Source organism: Mobula birostris, chromosome 2, assembly GCF_030028105.1.
Source record: "Mobula birostris isolate sMobBir1 chromosome 2, sMobBir1.hap1, whole genome shotgun sequence".
NCBI classification, from domain to species: domain Eukaryota; kingdom Metazoa; phylum Chordata; class Chondrichthyes; order Myliobatiformes; family Myliobatidae; genus Mobula; species Mobula birostris.
In genome coordinates, this window is record NC_092371.1 from 198,603,041 (window position 1) to 198,629,075 (window position 26,035).

A 26,035-nucleotide genomic window follows, 5' to 3' on the forward strand; every position below is an offset into this window, starting at 1 on the left:
GGGTATCCATAATTAGAGGGCACAGCCTCAGAATTGAGGGGCAACCTTTTAGAACAGAGGTAAGAAGGAATTCTTTTAGCCAGAGAGTGGTGAAGCTGTGGAATGCTCAGCCACAGACCGCGGTGGAGGCCAAGTCCATGGGTACATTTAAAGTAGAAGTTGATCATTTCCTTATTGGTCAGGGCATCAACGGATATGGGGAGAAGGCAGATGTATGGAGTTGAGTGGGATCATGGGATTAGCCTTGATGAATTGGCAGAGCAGACTCGATAGGCTGAATGGCCTAATTCTGCTCTAGGTCTTATGGTACATGGCTGGTAGGGGGAAGGAGTGCTATGGTCCCAGTGCACGTTGACAGGAGTGGGCAATCTAAATAGTTAGGCACAGAGTAGATGGGATGAATGGCCTGTTTCTGTGCTGTACTTTTCTATTACTATATGACTCTATAGTTAAGATTACAGCAAACTTATTTCTGTGTTCAGCCAATTTTAAGAATGATGTCCCATAGTGTCTAACAACTGACATTGTTCAAGACTTCTGAGTGGTGAAAGAATACTTTACATTGTGGTCAAAATGCAGCATAAATAATGTTCAATGTGGTTCCAGATGGGCAGGTTCCTGATTGCTTCCTGAACTTGTCCCCTTGTGAGAAGTTTGTACTTGCTGCTGTTGTGACTTGCAGGCAAACTCTTATTGCATATTGTTTTTAAGTTAGAAAAGCCATTTGTTCTAAATGAGCTAGATTGGGTGACATAGCAACCTTACAATGCGATCAAATTTTCTCACCCATCCCCATCCCTGGCTCCCAAGAATTTTCAGCCAATCTACTTTTTGCACTGATTGGCCTAAAACAAATCATTCTTCCCTGAATCCCCACGCCCCAAATTTCTATTGCATTCCTTGAGGCATCTCCAGTTGTGTATATACCTTCAAAGTCATATTGTGGTGTATTAAGGAACTTTGCTTAAATACATTATCAACGAACACATGCAACTTGCAAAGACTACAGAAAGTGTACTGGTACAATGCATGCTTTAATTTACTAATGTGATCACTGATCTTTGGTGGCAGAGTGGAGATACGTCTCTATCAGGGAAGGTGTAAGATGCTGCTTCCCTGCAGGTCACCCTTGGGCAAGGTGTAGCACCTGCTTACCCACCCCGTCTCCCGCCGATCAGGGTCACATGGGAGCAGGTGATGCATCACTGTATGAGTAGCTGGTATATAAGAACATAAGAAATCCTGGTTATGCAACCACTGACGCCAGGCGGACAATCTCTTAAGAGTACTGATGATGGCTGGGGTCACCCGTGTTGTAAAGACACTGGCCAGAAGAAAGCAGTGACAAACCACTTCTGGAGAATTTTCCAAGAACAATCATGGTCATAGACCACGATCGTGCACATCATATGACACGGTGCAAGATGCTGATGATGACGATGGTGATCTGCCTCTTTCACACGTGGCAAATTTATAACTTCCAGAAATCGCTGGAGATGTTCGATTGAAGTTACTGTATAAATTCTTAACACCTCTGTTAAAATAGAACACTAACTGTCCCACTCGGTGGCATTAAATTAACTAAAGATGTATAAGACTTCAAACCCATTTATCTTTTTTGCACCTTATATGTTTGATTATCGTTTCCTCCTAAGATGTCCCTGGCACAAAAGAACACTTCCACAGTGCTGGAAGTCAGTGCTGAATACTTCCTGGATCTTCCTTTACTCATTGATCTTCACAATGTATCTCGTATGTTGATGATCAACCATTTTACACAAGTTCTTTCTGCATCTACTCCCCTTTAAATCAGATTCCTTGTAAGGTGGCGACTAGATTGCTTTCTTACACAGTTCCTCATCTCATCTGAACTCACTTTCTATAGACCAGGACTCCCTTGCTCAACCAGCCTTGCTGTCTGCTTTAACTCTGAGTTATGTTAAAGAATCCCAAATTCACACACAAGCTTCAGGAAATGTGAACAGGCATAATGATTTATTGTAAAAGCTCTACAAAGCAAAGCAGTGCTCAACAGTTTGACTCAATTACTTATTACATGCTTTATTACCCATAATACAATTAGAAATAATAGTAATGTCTAATGTGAGGAGATGCAAATACAACCAAATTTCATGAAATTACCATTGAACACAAAACTCGTGCAAGTTCTTGCAAGACATTAAAAGATTTGTAAATTAGTGAAAATTTCAATTTATAATCCACCTATGAGCATTATGATGATTTAATTTCGTTTTCTGGCAATTATGTTAATAATAGCAATAGACAACACCAGCACACCTGCAATTGCACCAATCAGGACGCCCAGGACTGTGCCATGAACCTGTGCTCTCTCACAGCGATCACCAAAGAGCTGGTTTATTTGAGTTGAGGCACACCTAAAAAGGAACAACATTACAGAATATGACATAACAATATCGCACAAACAACAGCCTTTCTGTCCAACAGTTTAATGCTGGTACCTACAGTATGTTCCATACAGATCTCCCCATCTAACAGCTTCCAAGTTCACTAACACATCCTTTCTACAGTCTTCATGTGCTTACCTAGGTTTCCCAGTGAGCAATAGTTCTCTACTATACCAATAATGCAAGCTATGTAGAGCCGTAACAAGCAACTCTGAGAATGTGTCATCAGATAATGGCCAGGATAAGTTGTAAGGAGCAGTTTACCCAGTGGCCCTGATCTATAAGAGCATCTTCTGAAGTTACAATTAATTATTTTTGGTCATACTAATTTCATGTTCTGCATTTTGTTTGATGAAACTGGAAAGAGATACAGGGCATTAGGGAGAATGGTAGTTTGGGCTGCGAGGGCTATCCAAACAAAATGGATTGCTTAGTCCTCGCATTTCACTCTTTTCCACAGATGCGACCTGATCTGCTGTATTCCTCCAGCATGTTGTGTGTGTTGTTTGGATTTCCAACCTCTGCAGGCTTTATCGTGTTTGAATCTTGCCCATCTTCTATCAAACACAAATATAGGGAAAATTCTATTCTCACTCGGAGCTGCACATCTCCCTAAAGATTATACTGTGTTAAAGATTGTTGCATGTGACTAATGGGTCAGGTAGGTTTTATCTATCAATAAAGTTGAACTAATGCTAGCATGGGGAATACAACGTGGGCTTGATGATCATCAATATTCTCTTGCCCAGCAGTGTCATATATTTGTATACTTTTTTTTGCTACAACGTTTATAATCATGCCATTATTACAGGTATAATTACAACGTTCAAAAAGATATTCAGACAACTACATGGAAACAAAATGATGAGGGAAAAGAGACAAATGCAGGCAAATAGCATTAGCTTAGATGGGCAACTTGGTTAGCATAGACAAGTTGAGCTGTATGGACTTTTTGATATCAAATAACTCTATCAACTTAGTAGGACATGTGTCCTATCGTCATGTGGTGTAGCAAATTCAAATATTGTTGAGGTTGGCTTTCAACAAAAGTAATTTGCATTTCAGAAAAGGGTAGATCAGTTCTTTGTAACAAATGGACATCTGTGGTTCTGGAATGAGAGAAATCAGATTTCAAAGTGCAAACTGAGACAAAAGATCATCAAAATTTTCTAAGTAAACCCTGCAAAATAACTATTTTGCTACTTCAAAGTACCCACACATGAGTTGCAGAAGCTTCACCTACCTGCAACTTGCTTTCCCATTCACAATAACTCAGACTGCTGAGTATCCAGTCTGTTCTACTGTTCGCCGATGCCTTAATGGAGGACTCCTGGGCTGAATTGGTACTTCTGTATGAATCAGTGGAGTCAGATCTTTGAAAAAAAGATTAGTTAAGTTCAGCAATTGATTTTTGCATTTTGATAATTGTTTCTTTCCTGTTTTCTTCTATAATCTCTGGGTTAATTCCCTTGGTCTTCTCTCAATCATCCAGAGCTTCTCTCCAGTGTCTTCTTCAAGCATCAAATTAGACAAGACTCTGGATACGGAAAGTACGGCATGAACCACATCCAACCATTTCTGTGCCATTATCCATTATCCCATTATGCAGGTCATTCATGAGTGTGAGAATCATGAATTGAGTCTAATCCATCCCTTTCCAACCTTGGACAAGTGCAAAAACCACCTGAGGGTGTATGTGCCCCCTAGACCATAGTTCAAAGACTATGCTACATTGCATATGGCAATTGTTGCTGCTAATGTCAGCCCAGTAGCCCTGATTCAGGAACCACATGGTTGCAAGTTTAGCACCCAATAAAATTCTCAGTGTAGTTCAAAAAATCCTGGAAGTTATTGTTACCATTTACAAAGAAGGGCGACAATCTGTGTTAGGTGTGAGTCTAACAATGTCTGAGAGGTAGAGAAAGGGAGGGGAACAGCATGGCCAAATAGGAACAGTATGTTCCTTAAAAAGTGGCAATGCTTCAAAATAGCACATTGCATTGAGCAATATTGAGTAGAGAGGTTGCTTTCAGGATCATATTGAGAGTCCTGAGGTCATGTATTGAGAGCACACAAATGTCCTGGTGTAAGTAGGGGCAGAATCACACCACCTCACAAAACCAAACCCCTCTCCCTTTAGCTCTCTGCTGCCCCACATGTGGAGTCTGCGATTCTCACATTCGCTCATTCACTGCCTCAGAATCCACACCAGAGAAGAAGCTTTGAAGGGACGATCTCACAGTAGTTTGTTTGATGCATTTAGTAAGTGTCTCTGTATCCATTGGAACTTAGAAGAGCAAGAGGAGACTTGATAAAACATATAAACTCATTATGAGTGCATACATAGCATATTCTTTGCAGTGTTGGGGAACCAAAACCTAGAAGTCTTAGGTTTAAAGTGAGAGGGAAAATATTTAATAGGAACTATGGAAACTATTTTATGTTACACAGAGCAGCATGCAATATGGAATGAGAGGCCAGAGGAAGTGCTACCTGATTAAATGATCCCACCTGAGGGATAACCAGTAAACTAATCCCACTCCAGATCCATAATTCGCAGTTGTTAGGTGTGTCAACTGTTTTTTAACTAACAGTACATAAACCTTTGTATTTTTTGACCCCTGGTTTATTGGAGAAATAAGCTTCAATCATTTTCCTTCACCATTAAGAAGAACAGAATGTGCAGTGTACTGTACCCCTTCAGTCTTCCATAGTGTGTTTGAAAAAGCAGCATGTCAAATTACCAGATATAAAAGTAGCAACTGGAGGTAGACTCTCACATATTTCCCCCTCTAGTTCTTCAAACCATACACCCATCAACAATACCATTTGCTTTACAAAATTTAGCCAAGTTTCTCATTCATGTGTCCCTGCCATGAGCTCTCCTTATAACTGACTGTTATCACCTTGTTGACCAATCATATTTATTACTTGCACAAGTAACTAATTTCTCTGCAAAAATCCCTAAACAACTTCAAATCACATGAAGTTAACAATGAAGCACAGAACTCAGCTTTCTAAACCCGACTTTCAGTCTGCGATGGGAAAGTAACAACCACACCAAGAGAAAACATGAGAAGAAACTTTACCATTGAACTCAGTAAAAATAATGAGGTCATCATTTTTTAAGAAACTTTTGCGGTGGAGATCCCTATGTGATATGAATCTTGCCCATCCCCTGGAGGAACTCCAGTAACAGTCGCATGCATGAATGTAGTATCCAGTTAATGTGGGCTTGTCCCAATATGAGGTGTTATTGCTGCCTGTAATTAAACAGTGTCATACATATTAGGTCATTTAATGTTACCTTAAATATTAAAGCAGAGTGCAGAATCATATTGGTAGGAAATATGAAGCAAATCTAACAACTTAATAGTGTAACAATCTCAAATTTAACAATTCCTGTTGAGTTTATTATCAGGTTCAGATGGACAATGAAAAACTCCTTGCAACATCATCACCAGTACAAAGGTTTAAATAAACACAGAATAAAAATTCCATATATGTTACAGATCTAATTAAACCATGTTTGTTAAAGCAAGACTGTAATATCAAAAAGCAAAGATGCAATAGAAATCCATGGCAACGCAAGAAGTAATCTATGGTGTTCCATTGCTGAGATAGGGTTCGGATTGTGCAGGTATATTCAAGAGCCTGATGGTTGTAGGAAAGAAGCTGTTCCCAAACCTGTGGTGTGGGACTTCAGGCTTCTTATCATCTGCTTTGGTTTGGTTGATGTTGACCATGAGGTTGTCATAGTGGCCCCACTCAACTAGATGCTTTATCTCACTCCTGTATATTTACTCATCGCCACAAGTGATCTGGCTAACAGTAGTTGTGCCATTGGCGAATTTATCAATCGTATTGGATCTGGGCTTAGAGATGAAGTTATAGATGTAAAGCAAATGGTGCAGGGGGCGAAGAATGCAGTCTTGAGATGTTTCTGTCTTCAAGTGCAAGAAGGGCGAGATTGCGCAGGCGCGTGACGTCAGCAGGTCCGAGTGGAGAGTTTAAAAAGGAGACCACCCTATACAATGGGCAGCTGTCGGAGCGGGCAGCAGAGTGAGTGGGAGCAGAGTGTAGGGCTTTGGCTTCAACGGGCTTCGGCGGTAAACGGGAAGAGGCGAGAGCGAAGCGCCAACTCTTTTTTTTTTCATCCTCCCCACCCCTTTCGCGAATCGGCCCGGACAGACAGGAATAGCAGGGCTCTCACAGCTAACGTTATGAGCTAACGATTTAAAAAGTTCGTCTGTTTGGCGAGGTAAGTAGGTGAGTACACTTATTTTTCCTGTTTCATTCCTGTAGAATTAGATAGCATGCCTGCAGGGTTAGTGCTTTGTTCAGGGTGTCAGATGTGGGAATCCTGGGAGCCCTCCAGCCTCCCTAATGGCCACATCTGCGCCAGGTGCACCGAGATGCAGCTCCTCAGAGACCGTGTTAGGGATCTGGAGCTGCAGCTTGATGACCTACTGCTTATCAGGGAAAGTGAAGAGCTGATAGACAGGAGCTACAGGGAGGTAGTCATCCCTAGGCTACAGGGGTCAGAAAACTGGGTCACTGTCAAGAGAGGGAAGGGAAATGCCCGGATAGTGGAGAGCACACCTGTGGCTGTCCCCTTCAGCAACAAATATCGTTCTGGATGCTGTGGAGGGGGATGACCTGACGAGGGACACCCATGGTGACCGGGTCTCTGGCACTGAGCCTGGCGCTGTTGTGCAGGAGAGAAGAAGGGAGAAGAGAAATGCGGTAGTCGTGGGGGATTCCATAGTCAAGGGAACAGGTAGGAGATTCTGTGAGCCTGACAGAGATACCCACATGGTATGTTGCCCCCCCAGGTGCCAGGGTACGGGATGTCTCGGATCGGGTCCTGAATATTCTAAAGGGAGAGGGTGAGCAGCCAGTTGTCTTGGTACATGTTGGTACCAATGACATAGATAGGACAAAGGAGGGGTCCTGAAGAGAGATTTCCAGGAGTTAGGAAGGAAGCTGAGAAGCAGGACCTCCAGGGTAGTAATCTCGGGATTGCTACCTGTGCCACGTGCTAGCGAGGGCAAGAGTAGTCGGATCAGGCCGATGAATGTGTGGCTGAGAGACTGGTGCGGGGGGCAGGGCTTCAGATTCTTGGATAATTGGGATCTCTTCTGGGGGAAGTATGACCTGTTCAAAAAGGACAGGTTACACCTGAACCCAAAGGGGACCAATATCCTGGCGGGAAAGTTTAACAGAGCTGTTAGGGAGGGTTTAAACTAATTTGGCAGGGGGATGGGAACTGGAATGATTGAGCGGAGGAAGGGGAAAACAGAAATAAATCTAAGATAGTGAGGAGTAAAGATGTCAGGAAAGACAGGCAGTTGATGGGGCAAATTTGTAGCCATTGGGATGAGTTGCAGTGCAATAAAGTTGCAGTGAAATCAAAGCGAAAAGTATCAAATACTGGTCTTAAGGTATTGTACTTAAATGCATGCAGCATAAGGAATAAGGTGGATGATCTTGTTGTACAGCTACAGATTGGCAGATATGATATTGTGGCCATCACTGAGACCTGGCTAAAGGATACATGTCTCTGGGAGCTGAACGTCCAAGGTTACACGGTGTATCAGAAGGATAGGAAGGTAGGCAGAGGGGGAGGCGTGGCTTTATTGGTAAGAAATGATATTAAATCATTAGAAAGAGGTGATATGGGATCGGAAGGTGCAGAATCTTTATGGGTTGAGCTAAAGAATAGCAGGGGTAAAAGGACCCTGATGGCAGTTATTTATAGGCCTCCAAACAGCTGCAGGGATGTGGACTACAAATTACAACTGGAAATGGAAAAGGTTTGTCAGAAGGGCAGTGTTATGATAATTGTGGGGGATTTTAACATGCGAGTGGATTGGGAAAATCAGGTCAGCACTGGATCTCAAGAGAGAAAATTTGTAGAATGTCTGCGAGATGACTTTTTAGAACAGCTTGTTGTTGAGCCTACTAGGGGATCGGCTGTACTGGATTGGGTATTGTGTAATGAACCGGAGGTGATTGGAGAGATTGAGGGGAAGGAACCCTTAGGAGACAGTGATCATAACATGATTGAGTTCACTGTGAAATTAGAAAAAGAGAAGCCGACATCTGATGTGTCGGTATTTCAGTGGAGTAAAGGAAATTACAGTGGCATGAGAGAGGAACTGGTCAAAGTTGACTGGAAAGAGACACTGGAGGGAAAGACAGCAGAGCAGCAGTGGCTGGAGTTCATGTGAGAAATGAGGAGATGCAAGACAGGTATATTCCAAAAAAGAAGAAATTTTCGAGTGGAAAAAGGATGCAACTGTGGTTGACAAGAGAAGTCAAAGGCAAAGTTAAAGTAAAAGAGAGGGCATACAAGGAAGCAAAAATTAGTGGGAAGAGAGAGGATTGGGAAGTTTTTAAAACCTTACAAAAGGAAGCCAAGAAGGTCATTAAGAGAGAAAAGATTAACTATGAAAGGAAGCTAGCAAATAATATCGAAGAGGATACTAAAAGTTTTTTCAAGTATATAGAGTAAAAGACAGGTGAGAGTAGATATAGGACTGATAGAAAATGATGCTGGAGAAATTGTAATGGGAGATGAGGAGATGGCAGAGGAACTGAACAAGTATTTTGCATCAGTCTTCACTGAGGAAGACAGCAGTATACCGGACACTCAAGGGTGGCAGGGAAGAGAAGTGTGCGCAGTCACAATTACGACAGAGAAAGTACTCAGGAAGTTGAATAGGCTAAAGGTAGATAAATCTCCTGGACCAGATGGAATGCACCCTCGTGTTCTGAAGGAAGTAGCTGTGGAGATTACGGAGGCATTAGCGATGATCTTTCAAAAGTCGATAGATTCTGGCATGGTTCCGGAAGACTGGAAGATTGCAAATGTCACTCCGCTATTTAAGAAGGGGGCAAGGAAGCAAAAAGGAAATTATAGACCTGTTAGCTTGATACCCCGTGGTTGGGAAGTTGTTGGAGTTGATTGTCAAGGATGAGGTTACAGAGTACCTGGAGACATATGACAAGATAGGCAGAACGCAGCATGGATTCCTTAAAGGAAAATCCTACCTGACAAACCTATTACAATTTGTTGAGGAAATTACCAGTAGGCTTGACAAGGGAGATGCAGTGGATGTTGTATATTTGGATTTTCAGAAGGCCTTTGACAAGGTGCCACACATGAGGCTACTTAACAAGATAAGAGCCCATGGAATTACAGGAAAGTTACATACGTGGATAGAGTGTTGGCTGATTGTCAAGAAACAGATGGGTGGGAATAAAGGGATCCTATTCTGGTTGGCTGCCGGTTACCAGTGGTGTTCCGCAGGGATCAGTGTTGGGGCTGCTTCTTTTTACATTGTACATCAACGATTTAGATTATGGAATAGATGGCTTTGTGGCTAAGTTTGCTGACCATATGAAGATAGGTGGAGGGGCTGGTAGTGCTGAGGAAACCGAGAGTCTGCAGAGAGACTTGGATAGATTGGAAGAATGGGTAGAGAAGTGGCAAATGAAGTACAATGTTGGAAAGTGTATGGTTATGCACTTTGGCAGAAAATATAATGCGCAGACTATTACTTAAATGGGGAAAGAATTCAAAGTTCTGAGATGCAACGGGACTTGGGAGTCCTCATACAGGATACCCTTAAAGTTAACCTCCAGGTTGAGTCAGTAGTGAAGAAGGCGAATGCAATGTTGGCATTCATTTCTAGAGGAATAGAGTATAGGAGCAGGGATGTGATGTTGAGGCTCTATAAGGCGCTGGTGAGACCTCACTTGGAGTACTGTGGGCAGTTTTGGTCTCCTTATTTAAGAAAGAATGTGCTGACGTTGGAGAGGGTACAGAGAAGATTCACTAGAATGATTCTGGGAATGAGAGGGTTAACATATGAGGAACATTTATCTGTTCTTGGACTGTATTCCTTGGAGTTTTGAAGAATGAGGGGAGACCTCATAGAAACATTTCGAATGTTAAAAGGCATGGACGGAGTGGATGTGGCAAAGTTGTTTCCCATGATGGGGGAGTCTAGTATGAGAGGGCATGACTTAAGGATTGAAGGGCGCCCTTTCAGAACAGAAATGCGAAGAAAGTTTTTTAGTCAGAGGGTGGTCAATCTATGGAATTTGTTGCCACGGGCAGCAGTGGAGGCCAAGTCATTGGGTGTATTTAAGGCAGAGATTGATAGGTATCTGAGTAGCCAGGGCATCAAAGGTTATGGTGAGAAGGCAGGGGAGTGGGACTAAATAGGAGAAAATGGATCAGCTCATGATAAAATGGCGGAGCAGACTCGATGGGCTGAATGGCCGACTTCTGCTCTTTTGTCTTATGGTCTTATGGTCTTATGATCAACAAAGCGGAGATACTCTTAGCATACTGATTGGGATCTGCTGATGAGGAAGTCAAGGATCCAGTTGCAAAAGAATGTGCAGAAGCCCAGATCTAGGAGCTTGGTGATCAGTTTGGGGAGGATGAAGGTGTTGAACACCAAACTGTAGTCAAACGACAGCATACTATCATGTGCATGACTGTTGTCCAGATGATCTTGCTCGAAGTGATGACCTAATGAAATAGCATCTGTTGTTGACCTATTGTGGCAATAGGCAAACTGAAGGGAATCCCGGTCATTTCTGAGTTTAGAGTCGATTCGAGCCAGAAACAAGCACTTCAATGGATTATACCTGGGTTTTTCATTATTAAAAATTCTTATCTAAACTTTGGAATGAAAAATATACTGAACTATTAGGTTCTTCAATAATGGCTGTTCGTGATCTACAGATTCAAGAACATTATTGCATTGATAGCAGTATACTTTAGTCTTCTGTCCATAAACTATTACAGAGAAATAGTAGGTGAAATTAATCAGCACATTCTTAGAAAAAGAATATTTTAATTCAATTTGGTATTTTATCTTTTATGACATCCATGTTTACATAGTCCAGGTATGGGATCCAGTCACAATAATTCTCCATATCCCTGAGCCGACTAGTGTGATCTCAATTGCAAAAAATTATATTTTCATTGTAAGTGCTAAATTATAAAAAAAAATTAAATGGTTCAATACATTTAAAATATTTAAGTAGTTTGTAATATTATAAGGAAATATTAAAACTAAAGGAATTTATCTTTCAATGTCCTTCCACTCCTTTCCCCTGGGATCTCCAACGAAATCAAAGCAATGTCAAATCCAGCAGTGAGTCAGCAACATTGCAGTCCACTGCTGAATCCTCATGGAGATCAGGAGCAGGATGAAGAAACATATTTTGGGTGTCTGATTAAAACCAAGACGTACTGAATTTTCAGTGATGTACCACCTGTAGTTCTATTCCTTGGACTTCTCTCCAGACCCAGCTATTGTCCCACTTCCTGATCACTGAGAACAAATTTCCTAAATACCCTAATAACCTTGACCCTACCAATCAGTATTTCTATGCATGTCTTGATCTCCACTCTCTGCCATGATACTTTGATCATCAGGTCCCTCTAATCCCCATTCTTTTTCACTTGCCCCAATTTACTAAATGTGCCACACCAACTGTATGATCTTTAACAATATCTCTTCAAACTCAACTTTGTTTCTCTGTTGGTGCTGCCCTGAAATCCGCAGCTTATCCAGGCACCTGTCCAATGGACCTCTGTAACTCCCAGCCACCCCTAATTAGGAAGGCTGCTCAAGACTTCACTATATAGTGAAATAACGAAGGCACGTGGCAAAGTTTAGTCTATGGCTTTAGAGACAGAAGGAAAAGTGAAAGTTCAAAGTAAATTTATTACCAATGTACCTGAGCTGTATGTCACCATATACCACTTTGAGATTCATTGAAAAAAGGAAAGGATGAAGTTCAAACTGTAAATAATTTTTAGAAGAGATAGCAGCGCGTCGCGTGTGCGCAGCCCTCCAGTCAAAGTGATTCCTTATCCATTAAATAGGGGCCGTGGTCAATTCTGATTTGATGGAGACAGACGTGAAAGCACAGAGGAACATATGGAGAAATTTCTGAAACGCATGTTCACTTCTGTTGTTACTGTGCGATCGAGAATCTTCCGGAGGGACGGCCTCAAAATCCCCGGCTTTGCCTGCTGTTGGCAACCGAGATTGAGGTCGAATCGTTTGGATAGAGATGATACTCGGTACTCGGTGTTGGAGGCTGATCGGAGGCTCAAAGTTTTCGGACGACTCAGAGTCAGACTGTGTTCGGGCATGGCAGGGAGAGTTTTTCTTCCTTCTCCCATCTGCATGAGATGTGGGACATTTGAGAGACTTTGAACTTTTTACTGTGCTCATGGACTGTTCTTCATCAAGTTATGGTATTGTTGCACAGTTGTAACTATATGTTATAATTAGGTGGTTTTGTTAGTTTTTCAGTCTTGGTCTGTCCTGTGTTTTGTGATATCACACCAGGGGAAATATTGTATCATTTCTTAATGCATGCATTACTAAATGACAATGAAAGAGGACTGCGTGTCTTCATAATCTAAACCTAAAGATAAATTCCCAGGTTTCAAGAGGAGAACAGTACTGAAAACAAACATTACTAGTGATTGTGAAGTTATTTGATTGTTAATAAATACTCACCTACTTCATTAAGGCCCATCTGGGAAAGTGAAACCAATTCTTAACCTGGCCTGCATTCTAGGTGACTTTAGTCCTATAGCAAAGTGTGTGATTCAGTGTGTAAGTACAGATGGCCAATAGATGGCGACCTTGCAGAGTTTGTAAACAAATAACAAGGAGACACCACTAAGTGGTTAATAGTTTGGGAACTAGGTTAAGGAAGATGGAGATCCGACCCATAGAAACTATGAACATGGTGTGTGTATGGCACTGAGAGACTTAAAACTAGAGAATGAAGGAAAATTCAGATTCTCTGTGAAACAAGTACAAAAAATATTTTTGTTTCATATTTCCCGGTGTCTGATTATTTTCACTCATATTTATTCACCTGTGCCCATTATGCGTATGTTTTATACCAGCTGTCCCCAACCACCGGGCTGCGGACAGGTGACGGGCTGCAAAGCATGTGCTACCAGGCCGCGAGGAAACAACATGATTTGGTGACATGAGTCAGCTGCACCTTTCCTCATTCCCTGTCACGGCCACTGTTGAGCATGAACGCACGCGAGGTCATTATCCGTGTGTCATCCATGTCAGTGAGGGAAGGAGATCAGCTGCTCGAGCTTGCAAATGACGGTGGGCTGAAAAGTATGTTTGACATTACACCTCTGCCGGCATTCTGGATCAAAGTCAAGGCTAAATATCCTGAGATAGCCACGAAAGCACTGAAAATGTTGCTTTCATTTCCAACATATCTCTGCAATGAATGCAACAAAAACTAAACAGCGGAATAGACTGGACATAAGGAACCCCCTTCGGGTATCGTTGTCTCCCATCACCCCTTGATGTTGCAGGGAAACAAGCCCAGGGCTCCCACTGATTCAGCAGTATTGGTGTGTTGCAATGATTTTATATCTTCATACGGGGAAAATATGTGCTGTGTGTTTAATATCCAAACATTACTTAAAATGTTATGATACTATTGACTTATAAGTGACTTATATAACCATATAACAATTACAGCACGGAAACTGGCCACCTAGACCCTTTTAGTTTGTGCCGAACGCTACTCTCACCTAGTCCCATCGACCTGCACTCAGCCCTTAACCCTCCATTCCTTTCCTGTCCATATACCTATCCAATTTTTCTTTAAATGATAATATCGAACCTGCCTCTACCACTTCTACTGGAAGTTCGTAAGTTCGTTCAACACTTACTTCAAGCTCTCCTGATAATTGACTTATCACTGTATTCATACGAGGAAAATATGCGCTGTGTGTTTAATATTAAATTTGTTAGATAAACCCTTTTAGAAATGAAATTGAGTGTATTAGCCACTTATCACCAATTTTGCGGTCGTGATTAACACTCCACCCCCACCCAATCAGAATCACCAAAAATGATTTGTGAAAAAATCAGCACATTCACACATGTGCACTGGTGCCCGCAGAAGGTTTCATTGTCATTGTAGTCTTTTTCGGGGTAAACGCATTTGACTGCTACTCTTCTCCGTTGGCAACCCTACCCCCCACCCCCGGTCGCCGGTCCGCAAGAATATTGTCAATATTAAACTGGCCTGCAGTGCAAAAACTGTTGGGGACCCCTGTTTTATACTAACTGAAAACAAGGAGAAACAGTTTGACCAAAGTTCAAGCTCTTTCTTATAGAATCCATTTCAAACAGATGCTAAAATTGTAACAGAGATATTGCATTTATTTTCTCACCGGGTAGAAGATAACTTCCATCTGTAGTGAAGCTTCGAGTAGACGACGTTCTGAGTTTCACATCAGGATGCTGGTCCAGTACTGTAATGATAACTTGTCTGTTCCCAACTGGCCATTCAAGCATATCATCATTTTCACCACTGCACAGGTGGAAAAAGATCCCAGTATAATTTTCGTAATAAGAATGAGGTCTTAAAGTTAAACCGTATCGATATCCTTCCGGGCTATAGAAACATGGACTGGTTATGGCCCTCCTATAATTGTTTTGAAGCTTTTTGGTGAAGTTCCTTACATGCCAGACACTATAAGGACATTTGGTCTCGGTAAGTGTGACATCATCCAGGAAAATACCACCTGAAGAATCACTGGAGTTACCAATTATTCCTTCGAAAACATAACGAAACTTGGCCGTCGCATTGAAGGTCACATGGGCAATGTTCCATGAATGGCTGCCATCCGCTGTAGAGAAAGAAATAAATGATAAAAACATGAAATATTTGTCAAAGTTTTAACAGTCAAAATGATTTATCATACAAGGCATGGAATTTAATGTGGTTGATGAAATCTCCAGGAGTACCGGGAGTAAAGCACGTTCAGATGAAGTGAAGTGAAACAACATTTACCAATCTGAAAATGAGTAATCTCATGACTGGAATAACTAAACATAAAAGTATTCTTTCTAACCAGCACATCAACATATGCTCAGAGTATTATTATATTGCAATTATTTATTGAAAGTAGTGAAAAATTTGGTTTCTAGGTTGCTTGGATAGATCAAAGGTGTCGCTATGGAATAAGGAATTGTTATGGATGCTAATTTTGCAGAAAGTTCTCTTAGCCAATGATACTCAAGTTCCTCACCCTGATCACTATCACTGCTATTTCCTGCTCACACCCTGAAATGGAAATTTACATCAGTTTCACTGGCAATTTCTACTCTGTCCTAATTTACACACTGTTCAAATCAGGTTCTACATTAGTTTCCCCTTCTCTATTTCAGGAAAAGATAGGTATTCAACATTTATGAAAAACCAACAAACCCATAACTTTCTTGGCCACACTCCCTCTCTTGCCAGTTCCTGAAAGGACAATGCTAGTTTCCGGTTTCCTCTATCTTTGTTATATCTACTTCAATAATGTTACCTCCCACACCTTTGCTTCTGATTTCCTTCATCAGTGATTATCCTTAATGAGCAGATCTTCAGCTGCATCCACCCCATTCACTGCACTTCTCCATTTGATACTCTCCTGAACCCACTCTTCGTGGAAAACACACAAAATTCTCAATGAACTCAGCAAGAGCGGCAATATGCCTGAAGAGGAATGAAAGGTCAACATTTCGGGCTAAGACTCTTCATCAAGACTCAAGATCAGGCCTTGTGAAGGGTCTCAGCCTGAAAACTTGTCTGTGCATTTCCCTCCATTCTGTTTGAGTTGCTCAACATTTCCGGCATCTAGAGAATCTCGTTTCCCCATTTAATCATTGTCTTCACTTTCCATAATCATCAACTCCGCAATTAACACTATCACTGCCACCTATAGTGTGGCACCACCTCTAAACATATGAACCCCTTAATACCACAAAATGCTTCTTCAGGACTTGATGAGGCCTGAGGAATGGTCTCGGACTGAAACGGCAATGCTTACACTTTTCCATAGATGCTGCCTGGCCTGCTGAGTTCATCCAGCATTTTGTGTAATAAGTGTAATATTTCCAGTTTGGTGATGATACAAAGCTAGCTAGCAATACGAGCTGTCAGGAGGATGTAATGAAGCTGTGAAGGGATACAGAAAAATTGACAGATTGGATCACACATGTCAGATGGAACATATTGTGTAAATGTATGAGATCAAATGGTTTGGTGGGGAAAACAGAAAGGTAGAGTGTTTTTTTAAATGGTAAGAGATTGAAAGTTGCTTATGTTAAGTGGGGGGGGCGGGATCTGGGCATCCTAATGCATGAAACATTGAAAATTAGTGTACAGGTACAGCAAGCAACTGGGAAGGCAAACAGTGCATTGGGTTTTACTGTAGGCAGACTAGAGTCAAAGAGAGGAGTAGAGAGCATTAGCTCTGATTATATACATCATTGATGAAACTACATTTAAAATACTGTGAACAGGTCTGTGGCGAAAGTGAGTGCCAGCTTGGCATTTGATGAGAGATTAAGGAGACTGGACCAAGAATTGAGAGGGTCGCCATTAAGAAGTAGGGTACTTGACTGTGTAGATGTGGGATAGATATTTCCCCTGGTTGGGATATCTAGACCAAAGGTCATAATTTTAAAATAAATGCTGGCCAGACTGGATAGAAGTGAGAAGGAAATTCTCCACCTGGGTGTACTGAATATTAGGCTCAATCCCTAAGCATATTCAAGACAGAGATTAGTAAATTCTTTGATATCGATATTAGACTTTTGGACAAATATTATGGATAGGAGAGATTTGAGTTCATAGTAAATTGATTATCAAAGTAACACACTCAAAATGCTGGAGGAACTCAACAGGCCAGGCAGCATCTATGGACAAAAGTACAGTCGACATTTCAGGCCAAGACTCTTCAGCAGGACTGGAGAAAAATAGATGAGGAGTAAATTACTCCTATCTTTACTCCTGCAATCTAATCCTCATCTTCTTTTCTCTAGTCCTGATGAAGGGTCTTAGCCCAAAACATCGACTGTACTTTTTTCCATAGATGCTACCTGGCCTGCTGAGATTTTCTAGCATTTTGTGTGTGTTGCTCGGACTTCCAGCATCTGCAGCTTCTTCCTTGTTTACTATCAAAGAAGTTATTTGTCAATATATACAATCCTGAGATACATTTTCTTGCAGGCATACTAAATAAATCTGATAAGCATAACAGAATCAATGAAAGACTGCACCAACAGGTCGTATGTAGCCCGCAGAATGTTGCCATGGTTCACCTGTGCCACCTTGCAGATTTAGAGAGAAATGGACAAACATAGACAAATGAAGTAGTAGGTTATCAGTCTAAAAAGATCATACCTTGTAATGTATGATGTTTAACTAGTTTTTGAGCAGTTCCAGTTCCATCATCCATTTTCATCCATATAACGAGCTTATCCATTGGACTGCCTGTCATTTTGTAGAAAAACTGAAGACACTGCTCATCCCTTCTGGGGTACAGGATCCTGGACTCCAGAACAGCATTTTCACCAGTCCTGTTATTCTTAGTATCAAAGTACATGAAGTACCCAGCATCTAAATTGTGAATAATTTGTTAGAAACTGGAGAAAGTGGAACTATTTTTGTACGTAGTAAAAAAAAGCCACAGATTCATTCATTGTTTTACAACTATGGAACTAATTAAGATGCAGAAGTTATTGGTGACAAGAGAAAGAATAATTTTAGTTTTACAAATCTATATCAAATGATAGACTTCAGGATGAAGCATGCTTCAAATCAAACTCAATCTGAAATTAAAGAAGCAATTGAAGATATGATAACCATTTATTTCTAATTGAATAAAACAAAACAGGATCATTGATTAAGTTGATATTTACATAACTGAGTGTAAAAATGTAGTAGATGTCTGTAGGCGATTGCTCAGCAGTTTAGGGGCTGCTGATTATACAGCATTCCTAAAATAAGCTTCTGATGTGCAATTATATTTTGTTCCAGTCCTAGTTTGTCCATTGATATGTCATTGATCATAAGTTTTTGTTTCTTCCTTCTGCCAACAATGCAATCAATCCCCTTTGGCATCACCCTGTATATTGCTTTCATTTTTTTCAATAGATCATTCATGCTATCGCCTGTCAGGAGTTACTTGTGTAGCTTTTCACATTTGCCAAGTTTCCTTATTAACATAGAAACATAGAAAACCTACAGCACAATACAGGCCCTTCAGCCCACAATGCTGTGTCAAACATGTCCTTACTTTAGAAATTACCTAGGATTACCAATCGCCCTCCACTTTTCTAAGCTCCATATACCTATCCAGGAGTCCCTTAAAAGACCCTATTGTATCCGTCTCCATCACTGTCACCGGCAGCCCATTCCATGCACTCACCACTCTCTGCATAAAAATCTTACCCCTGACATGTCCTCTGTACCTAGTTCCAAACACCTTAACACTGTGCCCTCTTGTGTTAGCTATTTCAGCCATGGGAAAAAGCCTCTGACTATCCGCACGATCAATGCCTCTCATCCTCTTATACACCTCTATCAGGTCACCTCTCATCCTCCATTGCTCCAAGGAGAAAATGTCAAGTTTGCTCAACATATTCTCATAAGGCATATTCCCCAATCTAGGGAACATCCTAGTAAAGCTCCTCTGCACCACTTCAATAGTTTCCACATCCTTCCTGTAGTGAGCTGAACAGAACTGAGCACAGTACTCCAAGTGGAGTCTGACCAGAGTCCTAGATAGCTGCAACATTACCTCTTCGTTCCTAAACTCAATCCCACAATCGATGAAGGCCAATACACTGTATGCCTTCTTAACCACAGAGTCAACCTGCGCAATAGCTTTGAGTGTCCTATGGACTCGGACCCCAAGATCCCTCTGATCCTCCACGCTGCCAAGAGTCTTACTATTAACATTACATTCTGCCATCATATTTGACCTACCAAAATGAGCCACCTCACACTCATCTGGGTTGAACTCAATCTGCCACTCTCAGCCCAGTTTTTCATCCTAACGATGTCCCACTATCACGTCTTGCAGCCCTCCACACTGTCCACAACACCCCCAACCTTTGTGTCAATCTTATTGGAAGCTATGGCAACAGGTACAGGTCATATTCTTCCTAATTTCCATTCAGGCTCCTGGATTAAACAGCTTGTTAAATGAAGAACATGTGATGTCTCTGGGCCTGTAGTCACTAGAATTTTGAAGAATGAGACATAACCTCATTGAAACCTATCAAGTGGTGAAAGGCCATGGTGAGTGGATGTGGAGAGGATATTTCCTGTGGTGGACGAGTCTAAGACCAGAGGACACAGCCTCAAAATAGAGGAGCATCCATTTAGAATGGAGATGAGGAGGAATTTCTTTAGCCAGAGAGAGGTGAAGCTGTGGAATTCATTGACATGGGCAGCTGTGGAAGCCAAGTCTTTATATATATTTCAGGCAGAGGTTGATAGATTTGTAATTGGTCAGGACATGAAGGGATATGGCGGGGGGAGGCAGAAGTCCGGGGCTGAGGGGGAAAATGGATCAGCCAAGATGAAATGGTGGAGCAGACTCATTCGGTCAAATGGCCTAATTCTGCTCCTATATCTTATAGTCTTGTGGTCTTATTTCTGCTTCGCATCATTTATTACAAGGTCAAAAACTTTTCTTATCAGCAGGAAAGCCATCCATCGTAAATAGAATTCTAAGTCACAATGCTGTAGAATTTTCTGTTCTTTGATTTCAATTCTTATTGGACATACTTAGATAAAAATAGTTAAAAACACAGCAACTCAGAACCATTATAGTTTTTTTTTGGATCACAAAACAATTCTTAAGTTTTCTTGGGGCATTAGATGGAGTAAGTTGCATTTTGGCTTTGCTCCATTCAGTTTTCAATCTTTTTACCACCCTTTTACTATCTATATTAAAGTGTTTATAACACTTTTATATGCTTGAACTTTGATTTTTAATCACTGGAATGGATACCAGAGGGAAAAAGGCATCAGCCGAAGGCAAGGAAGCAGGTAATGGAAATGGAAGGAGAGAAGGTGATTTTAAACAGCCTAAACAGTCTCAACTCACTTTGGAAGCTATGTCGAAGCTCCTGGATGATAAATTCGATAAAAGATTTTCTACTTTGGAAGTATTGTTAAAGGAGATTGAAGGTAGACTGGGAGCACTTAAGTGGGAGAGTGAAAAACAGCAGCGGCAAATTTCTGAACTTGATGTAGCTGGTAGACAGAGATATCGTAGATTAGATTTGTTGGAAAAGAAATTAACTTTGAACACTCAAACACTGGAACAGTATAAAGTCAAGATTATTGACCTGGGAAGTCGCAGTCATAGACAGAATTTGCGAATAATATGACACCGTGAAGACGTTGAGAGTGGTGACCTTACTAAATTCCTTTCTCAATTTTTAGTGGACGTGTTCGGCTCTGAATGTGTTCGGCTCTGATCAATTTTTTTTTCTTCTCCTCCTATACTTGATTATGTTCAGCAGGCTTTAAGAGCAAAACCTCCTAAAGAGTTGAAGCCTTGACCTGTTTACACCGATTCCATTATCTGCATAGCAAGAAGCATTTAATTCGAATTTCCCATCGGAAAGGGGTTATTGAACACAGAGACCTCAAGTTTCGTCTGGTTGAAGATTACAGTCCTGAGGTAATGCAAGAAATCGGTGATGTCAGAGCTCTATCAAAGAAAGTTCCAACCACTTCTGTTATTTCCAGCTCACCTAAGGGTTGTTCTGCCTGATAAATCACGTAAATGGATTTAAATCCGTGGACGAAACTCATCAGTTCCTTGAGGATCAATGTTCAATCTCAGCAGTCTAATAAATTTACTGTTTCTTCATGTCTGTACTCATTTGGTTTCTAAGTTAATAACCAGTTCATAGATCTGGACTTTCAAAGTTTGAAGGATTTTGCCCTCGGTTTAATAATACTCGTAGTTTGTTTTGAAGTATGAATGTTTATCACGCTTTTATGTTAAAGTTTCTTTTTTTCCCCTTTATTATTTTATTTTATTTTTTCAATTGTTCTTTTTTGAAAATAATTGAGAATCTGATTTGGTGATTGATGCGTTTTTTTCCTGAAATATTAATAAGATTGTATTCTGTTTCACTTTCCAAGATCTCGCCTTTCAAAATATTTTGCAAACAGCTGTTCTTTTTAACATTTATTTGGTGTTTTTTATGGCATTCTTTTCTCAATGTTTTGAGTATGGGTTGTATTTTGCATTCTTTTCAATTTTGGAGATTGGCCTTCAAGAGAGGTGGGAGTAGGGGAGTTTCTAGATAGCTTTCTGGCTGTCTATTGGCCAGTTTTCAGGCTTTTGTGGCTGGGAAGTGAGGCTATTTTTAATTTAGTTGTTTTCACCTGGGCTTATCTGAAACTATAAATATGGTCTGAATTGTCGTAACTTCTGGTTCCCCTTTAAACCATTTTCCATCTTCCTGATTTATGAGTTTCCAATGTATTAAGGTTAATCCTTCACATACCATATGGCTTATTCAAGTAAAATGGATAATATTATTAACTTTGTTTCATGGAATATGACTGGTTTGAACCATCCGATTAAATGGAAGTAGATTTTTAAAGTTTTTCATAGATTGAATGCTCAGATTATCTTTGCCCAGGAAACTCATGTGAGGAAGGAGGATAATCGATGGTTTTTTAGGTCTTGGAAAGCTGAACAATTTCATTCCAACTCACAGGATAAGGTGAAAGGAGTCCCTACTTTCATAGATTCCTCACTTTCATTTGTTCACTATGAAACAAGTTCACACCTGAATGGTAGATTTTTGTTAATTACTGGTTTACTTTATAATCAAAAAGTTGTTATGGTTAATATCTATGCACCAAATACCGACTATCCTGAATGCTTTAAGCATTTATTTGCATCTCTTCCTAATTTAAATGAATATACATTGATAATGGACAGCGATTTTAACTGTTGCCTGAATCCCTCAATGGACAGGTCTGCGCCCAATCAGGTACTTCCAAACAAATCCACTATTTTTATTAATTCCTTTTCAGTTGACTCCAGAATTTCAGAAGTTTGGAGGCTTTTAAATCTTAAAGATAAAGAGTTCTCATTCTTTTCGCATGTGTATCATAATTACTCTAGAATTGATTACTTTTTTATGCACTCTCTGTTAGTTTCGTCTGTTACTGCCTGTGAGTACGATTCAATCGCCGTCTCTGATCATGCGGCCTTGAAACTATCAATCAAATTAACTGATGTAACTTTCAGCGCTCAGCAATGGCAGTTCAGTTCTACTCTACTTCAGGACTTAAACTTTGTTAACTTTATTAAAGAACAGATTGCTTTTTCTTTTCAACTAACTTTACAGAAGAAATTTCCAGCAGGATATTATGGAATACTTTTAAAGTATATATCAGTGGACAAATTATTTCATATTCTGCTGGATTGAAAAAATGAATTAATAATGAGATACGTACATTGGTTGATAAGATTAAAGAAATTGATATAAACTATTCCGCTGCTCCTAATCTGGAGCTTTATAAAAAGACAGTTGAACTTCAGATGCAACACAGTTTATTATTAACATCCCCGATTGAAAATCAATTACTTAAAACTAAGAGTCAATTTTATATACATAGTGATAAATCAGGTAAATTACTGGCCAACCAATTGAAGGCTGCTTCGGCTAAACGTCAGATTATTAAAGTTCGTAAATGGGATGGTATTTCAATGGTTGACCATGACGAAATTAATAAATCTTTTCAGGAATTCTATACCTCTTTATACCAATCAGAATTTCCTGATGATTCTACCATAATGCATGAATTTTTAAGGAAATTGAATGTTCCAAAATTACCATTGAATGAATGTTTAACACTAGATGCATCCATTACGGAAGAAGTAAAGAAAGCAATTTCTTCCATTAATTCTGGTAAAGCACCCTGTCTGGATGGGTATAAAGTAGAATTTTAAAAATCTTTTTCAAATTTACTTTCTCCTTGGTTTTGTAGAATCTTTAAGGATGCCTTGTTTGTAGGTAAATGATCACAATCCTTTTATGAAGTATCTATTTCTTTAATTCCTAAAAAAGATAAAGGCCCCACTGAATGTGTATCATATAGATCTATATCCTTGTTGAATGTGGACATCAAAATGGTTTCCAAAATATTAGCAATTAGATTGGAAGATGTATTGCCACAAATTGTCTGACGACCAGACAGGATTTATTAAAAATCGTTATTCGTATGTTAATGTTAGGAGGTTAATGAACATTGTATATACTTCTTCATCTAAAACTCTAGAATGTGTTATTTTGCTTGATGCCGAGAAGGCGTTTGATAGAGTTGAATGGGAATATTTATTTAATATGCTTGAGAAATTTAATTTTAGCCCAAAATTCATATCTTGGATTAAATTGATATATGATACACCTTTGGCTTCTGTACTTAGTAATAATCAGAGATCCCCCTTTTTTAGGCTTTGTCGAGGTACTAGACAGGGCTGTCCTTTAAACCCTTTACTACTTGATATTGCCTTGGAGCCCTTGGCAATCGCTCTTCGTGATTCACCCAATATATTTGGCATTATCCGTGGGAATGGAATGCATATGGTATCACTATATACGGATGACCTGTTACTATATATCCCCAACCCAGGGAAATCCATCCCTGCAGTAATATCATTTTTTCCTCAGTTTAGTAGTTTTTCTGGTTATAAATTGAATCTTAATAAGAGTGAGCATTTCCCATTAAATATGCAAGTTCCAATTTATAGACAATCACCATTTAGACTGGTTACTGATTATTTTACTTATTTGAGTGTTAAAATTACTAAGAAGTATAAGGATCGATTTAAAGTTAACTTTTTACACTTAATTTTTCATGTTAAACAACTGCTTACTAAATGGTCCTCATTGTCCCTATCATTGATTAGTCGAATTAATGCTACTGAGATGATTATTTTACCTAAATTTCTGTATCTATTTCAGGCGGTACCAATCTTCATCTCTAGATCATTTTTTGATATTATTGATTTTAAAATTTCTTCATATATAGTACAGAATAAAAATCCTACGTTAAGTCAGAAATATTTACAGAAATCAAAAACAGATGGCAGTTTGGCATTGCCGAACATTAGATTCTATTATTGGGCAATTAATATTCGATATCTAACGTTCTGAACAGAAGATTTGGATGAAATTCAATGTCCACGATGGGTGAACCTCGAGTGCGACTCTGTACAGAGGTTCTCATTGGCTTCTATTTTAGGGGCTTCGCTTCCCTTTGCACTTATTAAACTGAATAAACAAATGATTAATCCAATAACTAAACAAACAATACGAATATGATTTCTATTTCAGAAATTTTTTGGATTGAATAAATTTACCCTATCAAGTCCTATTATATGCACTTTTTTCTTCCAACCATCCAGAACTGATCAAGCTTTTCTTTCATGGAAGACAAAGGGAAAACATGTTTTCGTGACTTATTTATGGATAATTGTCTCGTGTCTTTTGAACAGTCATCTAATAAATATAATTTGCATTAATACCACATTTTTTCAGATATTTACAGATTAGAAAATTTTTAAATGTTATTTTACCTACTTTTCCGATACCACATCAAACAGAAATTACAGAAAAAAATTTAGCTTTAAACCCTTATCAGAATGAGTTTAATAGCAATTGTTTACGATTTAATTACAAAAATACATCTATGTACATCTGATAAAATTAAAAATGAATGGGAAAGAGAACTTCAGTTATCTTTACCTATAGAAAAATGGGAGAAAATTCTCCAAATAGTTAACACTTCTTCAATATGTGCTAGATATGCTTTGATACAATTTAAGGTGTTTCATAGCGCCCATATGTCTAAGGCTAAGTTAGCTGGTTTTTATTGCTGTATAAATCCTGTCTATGACAGATGTAATTCTGAGGTAGCTTCCTTGACACATATGTTCTGGTCTTGCCCTCTTTTGGAAAAATATTGGAAGACATTTTTGGTATTATTTCAGTATTTTTCCATATTGATTTACAACCGCATCCTATTACTGCAATTTTTGGATTACCAGTGATAGACTCTAGTCATTTATCCCCTTCAGCTTGCCATTTGATTGCATTTGGTACATTAATAGCCAGAAGATCCATTTTATTTAAATGGAAAGATTCTAATCCCCCTAGTACATTTCAATGGCTTTTCCAAACTATAACATGTTTAAACTTGGAAAAAATTTTAGGAGTGGTATTCTTGATCCATCGGTTAAATTTGAAGAAGTTTGGAAGCCATTTATTCAACATTTTCATATGATGTAAGCTGACCTTTTCTGAATCCTTTTCAATAACTTTTTGTTTGTGTATAGAGGAGCGGAGTTAATGACAAATAATGATCTTAACTGATGAAACATGGTAGCCCAGCCTTTGTTTTGTTTCGTTTTATTTTTTTGGTTTTTTTTTAGTGTAGGGGGACTTTTTATTTGTATAAAATTTTTCGAATCTTTTTCATGTTCAGTTATTAAGAGATTGGGAGGCTTAAATTACATATGTTACTCAGAGTCTGTGATTGTATACGTTAACTGTTATTAATGTAATCTTAATCTCTTTGTATTATTATCATTATTATGTTTAATATTTGGAAACTTAATAAAAAAGATTGAGAAAGCAAGAAAGAAACAATTCATCACACTTCCGCAACCCTTTTAGTCATATTTGGACAAA

The 26,035-nt window shown here is 39.5% G+C and overlaps 1 protein-coding gene across 2 annotated transcripts in view; it reads right to left on the reverse strand.

Moving 5' to 3' along the window:
* Positions 1-2,112: 2,112 nt before the first annotated feature.
* Positions 2,113-26,035, reverse strand: part of LOC140209952 (meprin A subunit alpha-like) — a 29,686-nt gene continuing 5,763 nt past the window's right edge. The window contains exons 10-14 of one of the 2 annotated variants that reach the window (XM_072278643.1): positions 17,697-17,912; positions 14,692-15,150; positions 5,516-5,689; positions 3,670-3,799; positions 2,113-2,396 (exon numbers count right to left, since the gene is read on the reverse strand). In XM_072278643.1, the coding sequence (XP_072134744.1) occupies positions 3,699-3,799; positions 5,516-5,689; positions 14,692-15,150; positions 17,697-17,912 (950 nt within the window). In that variant the 3' untranslated portion in view covers positions 2,113-2,396; positions 3,670-3,698. The remainder of the gene's footprint in view (positions 2,397-3,669; positions 3,800-5,515; positions 5,690-14,691; positions 15,151-17,696; positions 17,913-26,035) is intronic. The other variant, XM_072278650.1, reaches the window with a different exon arrangement.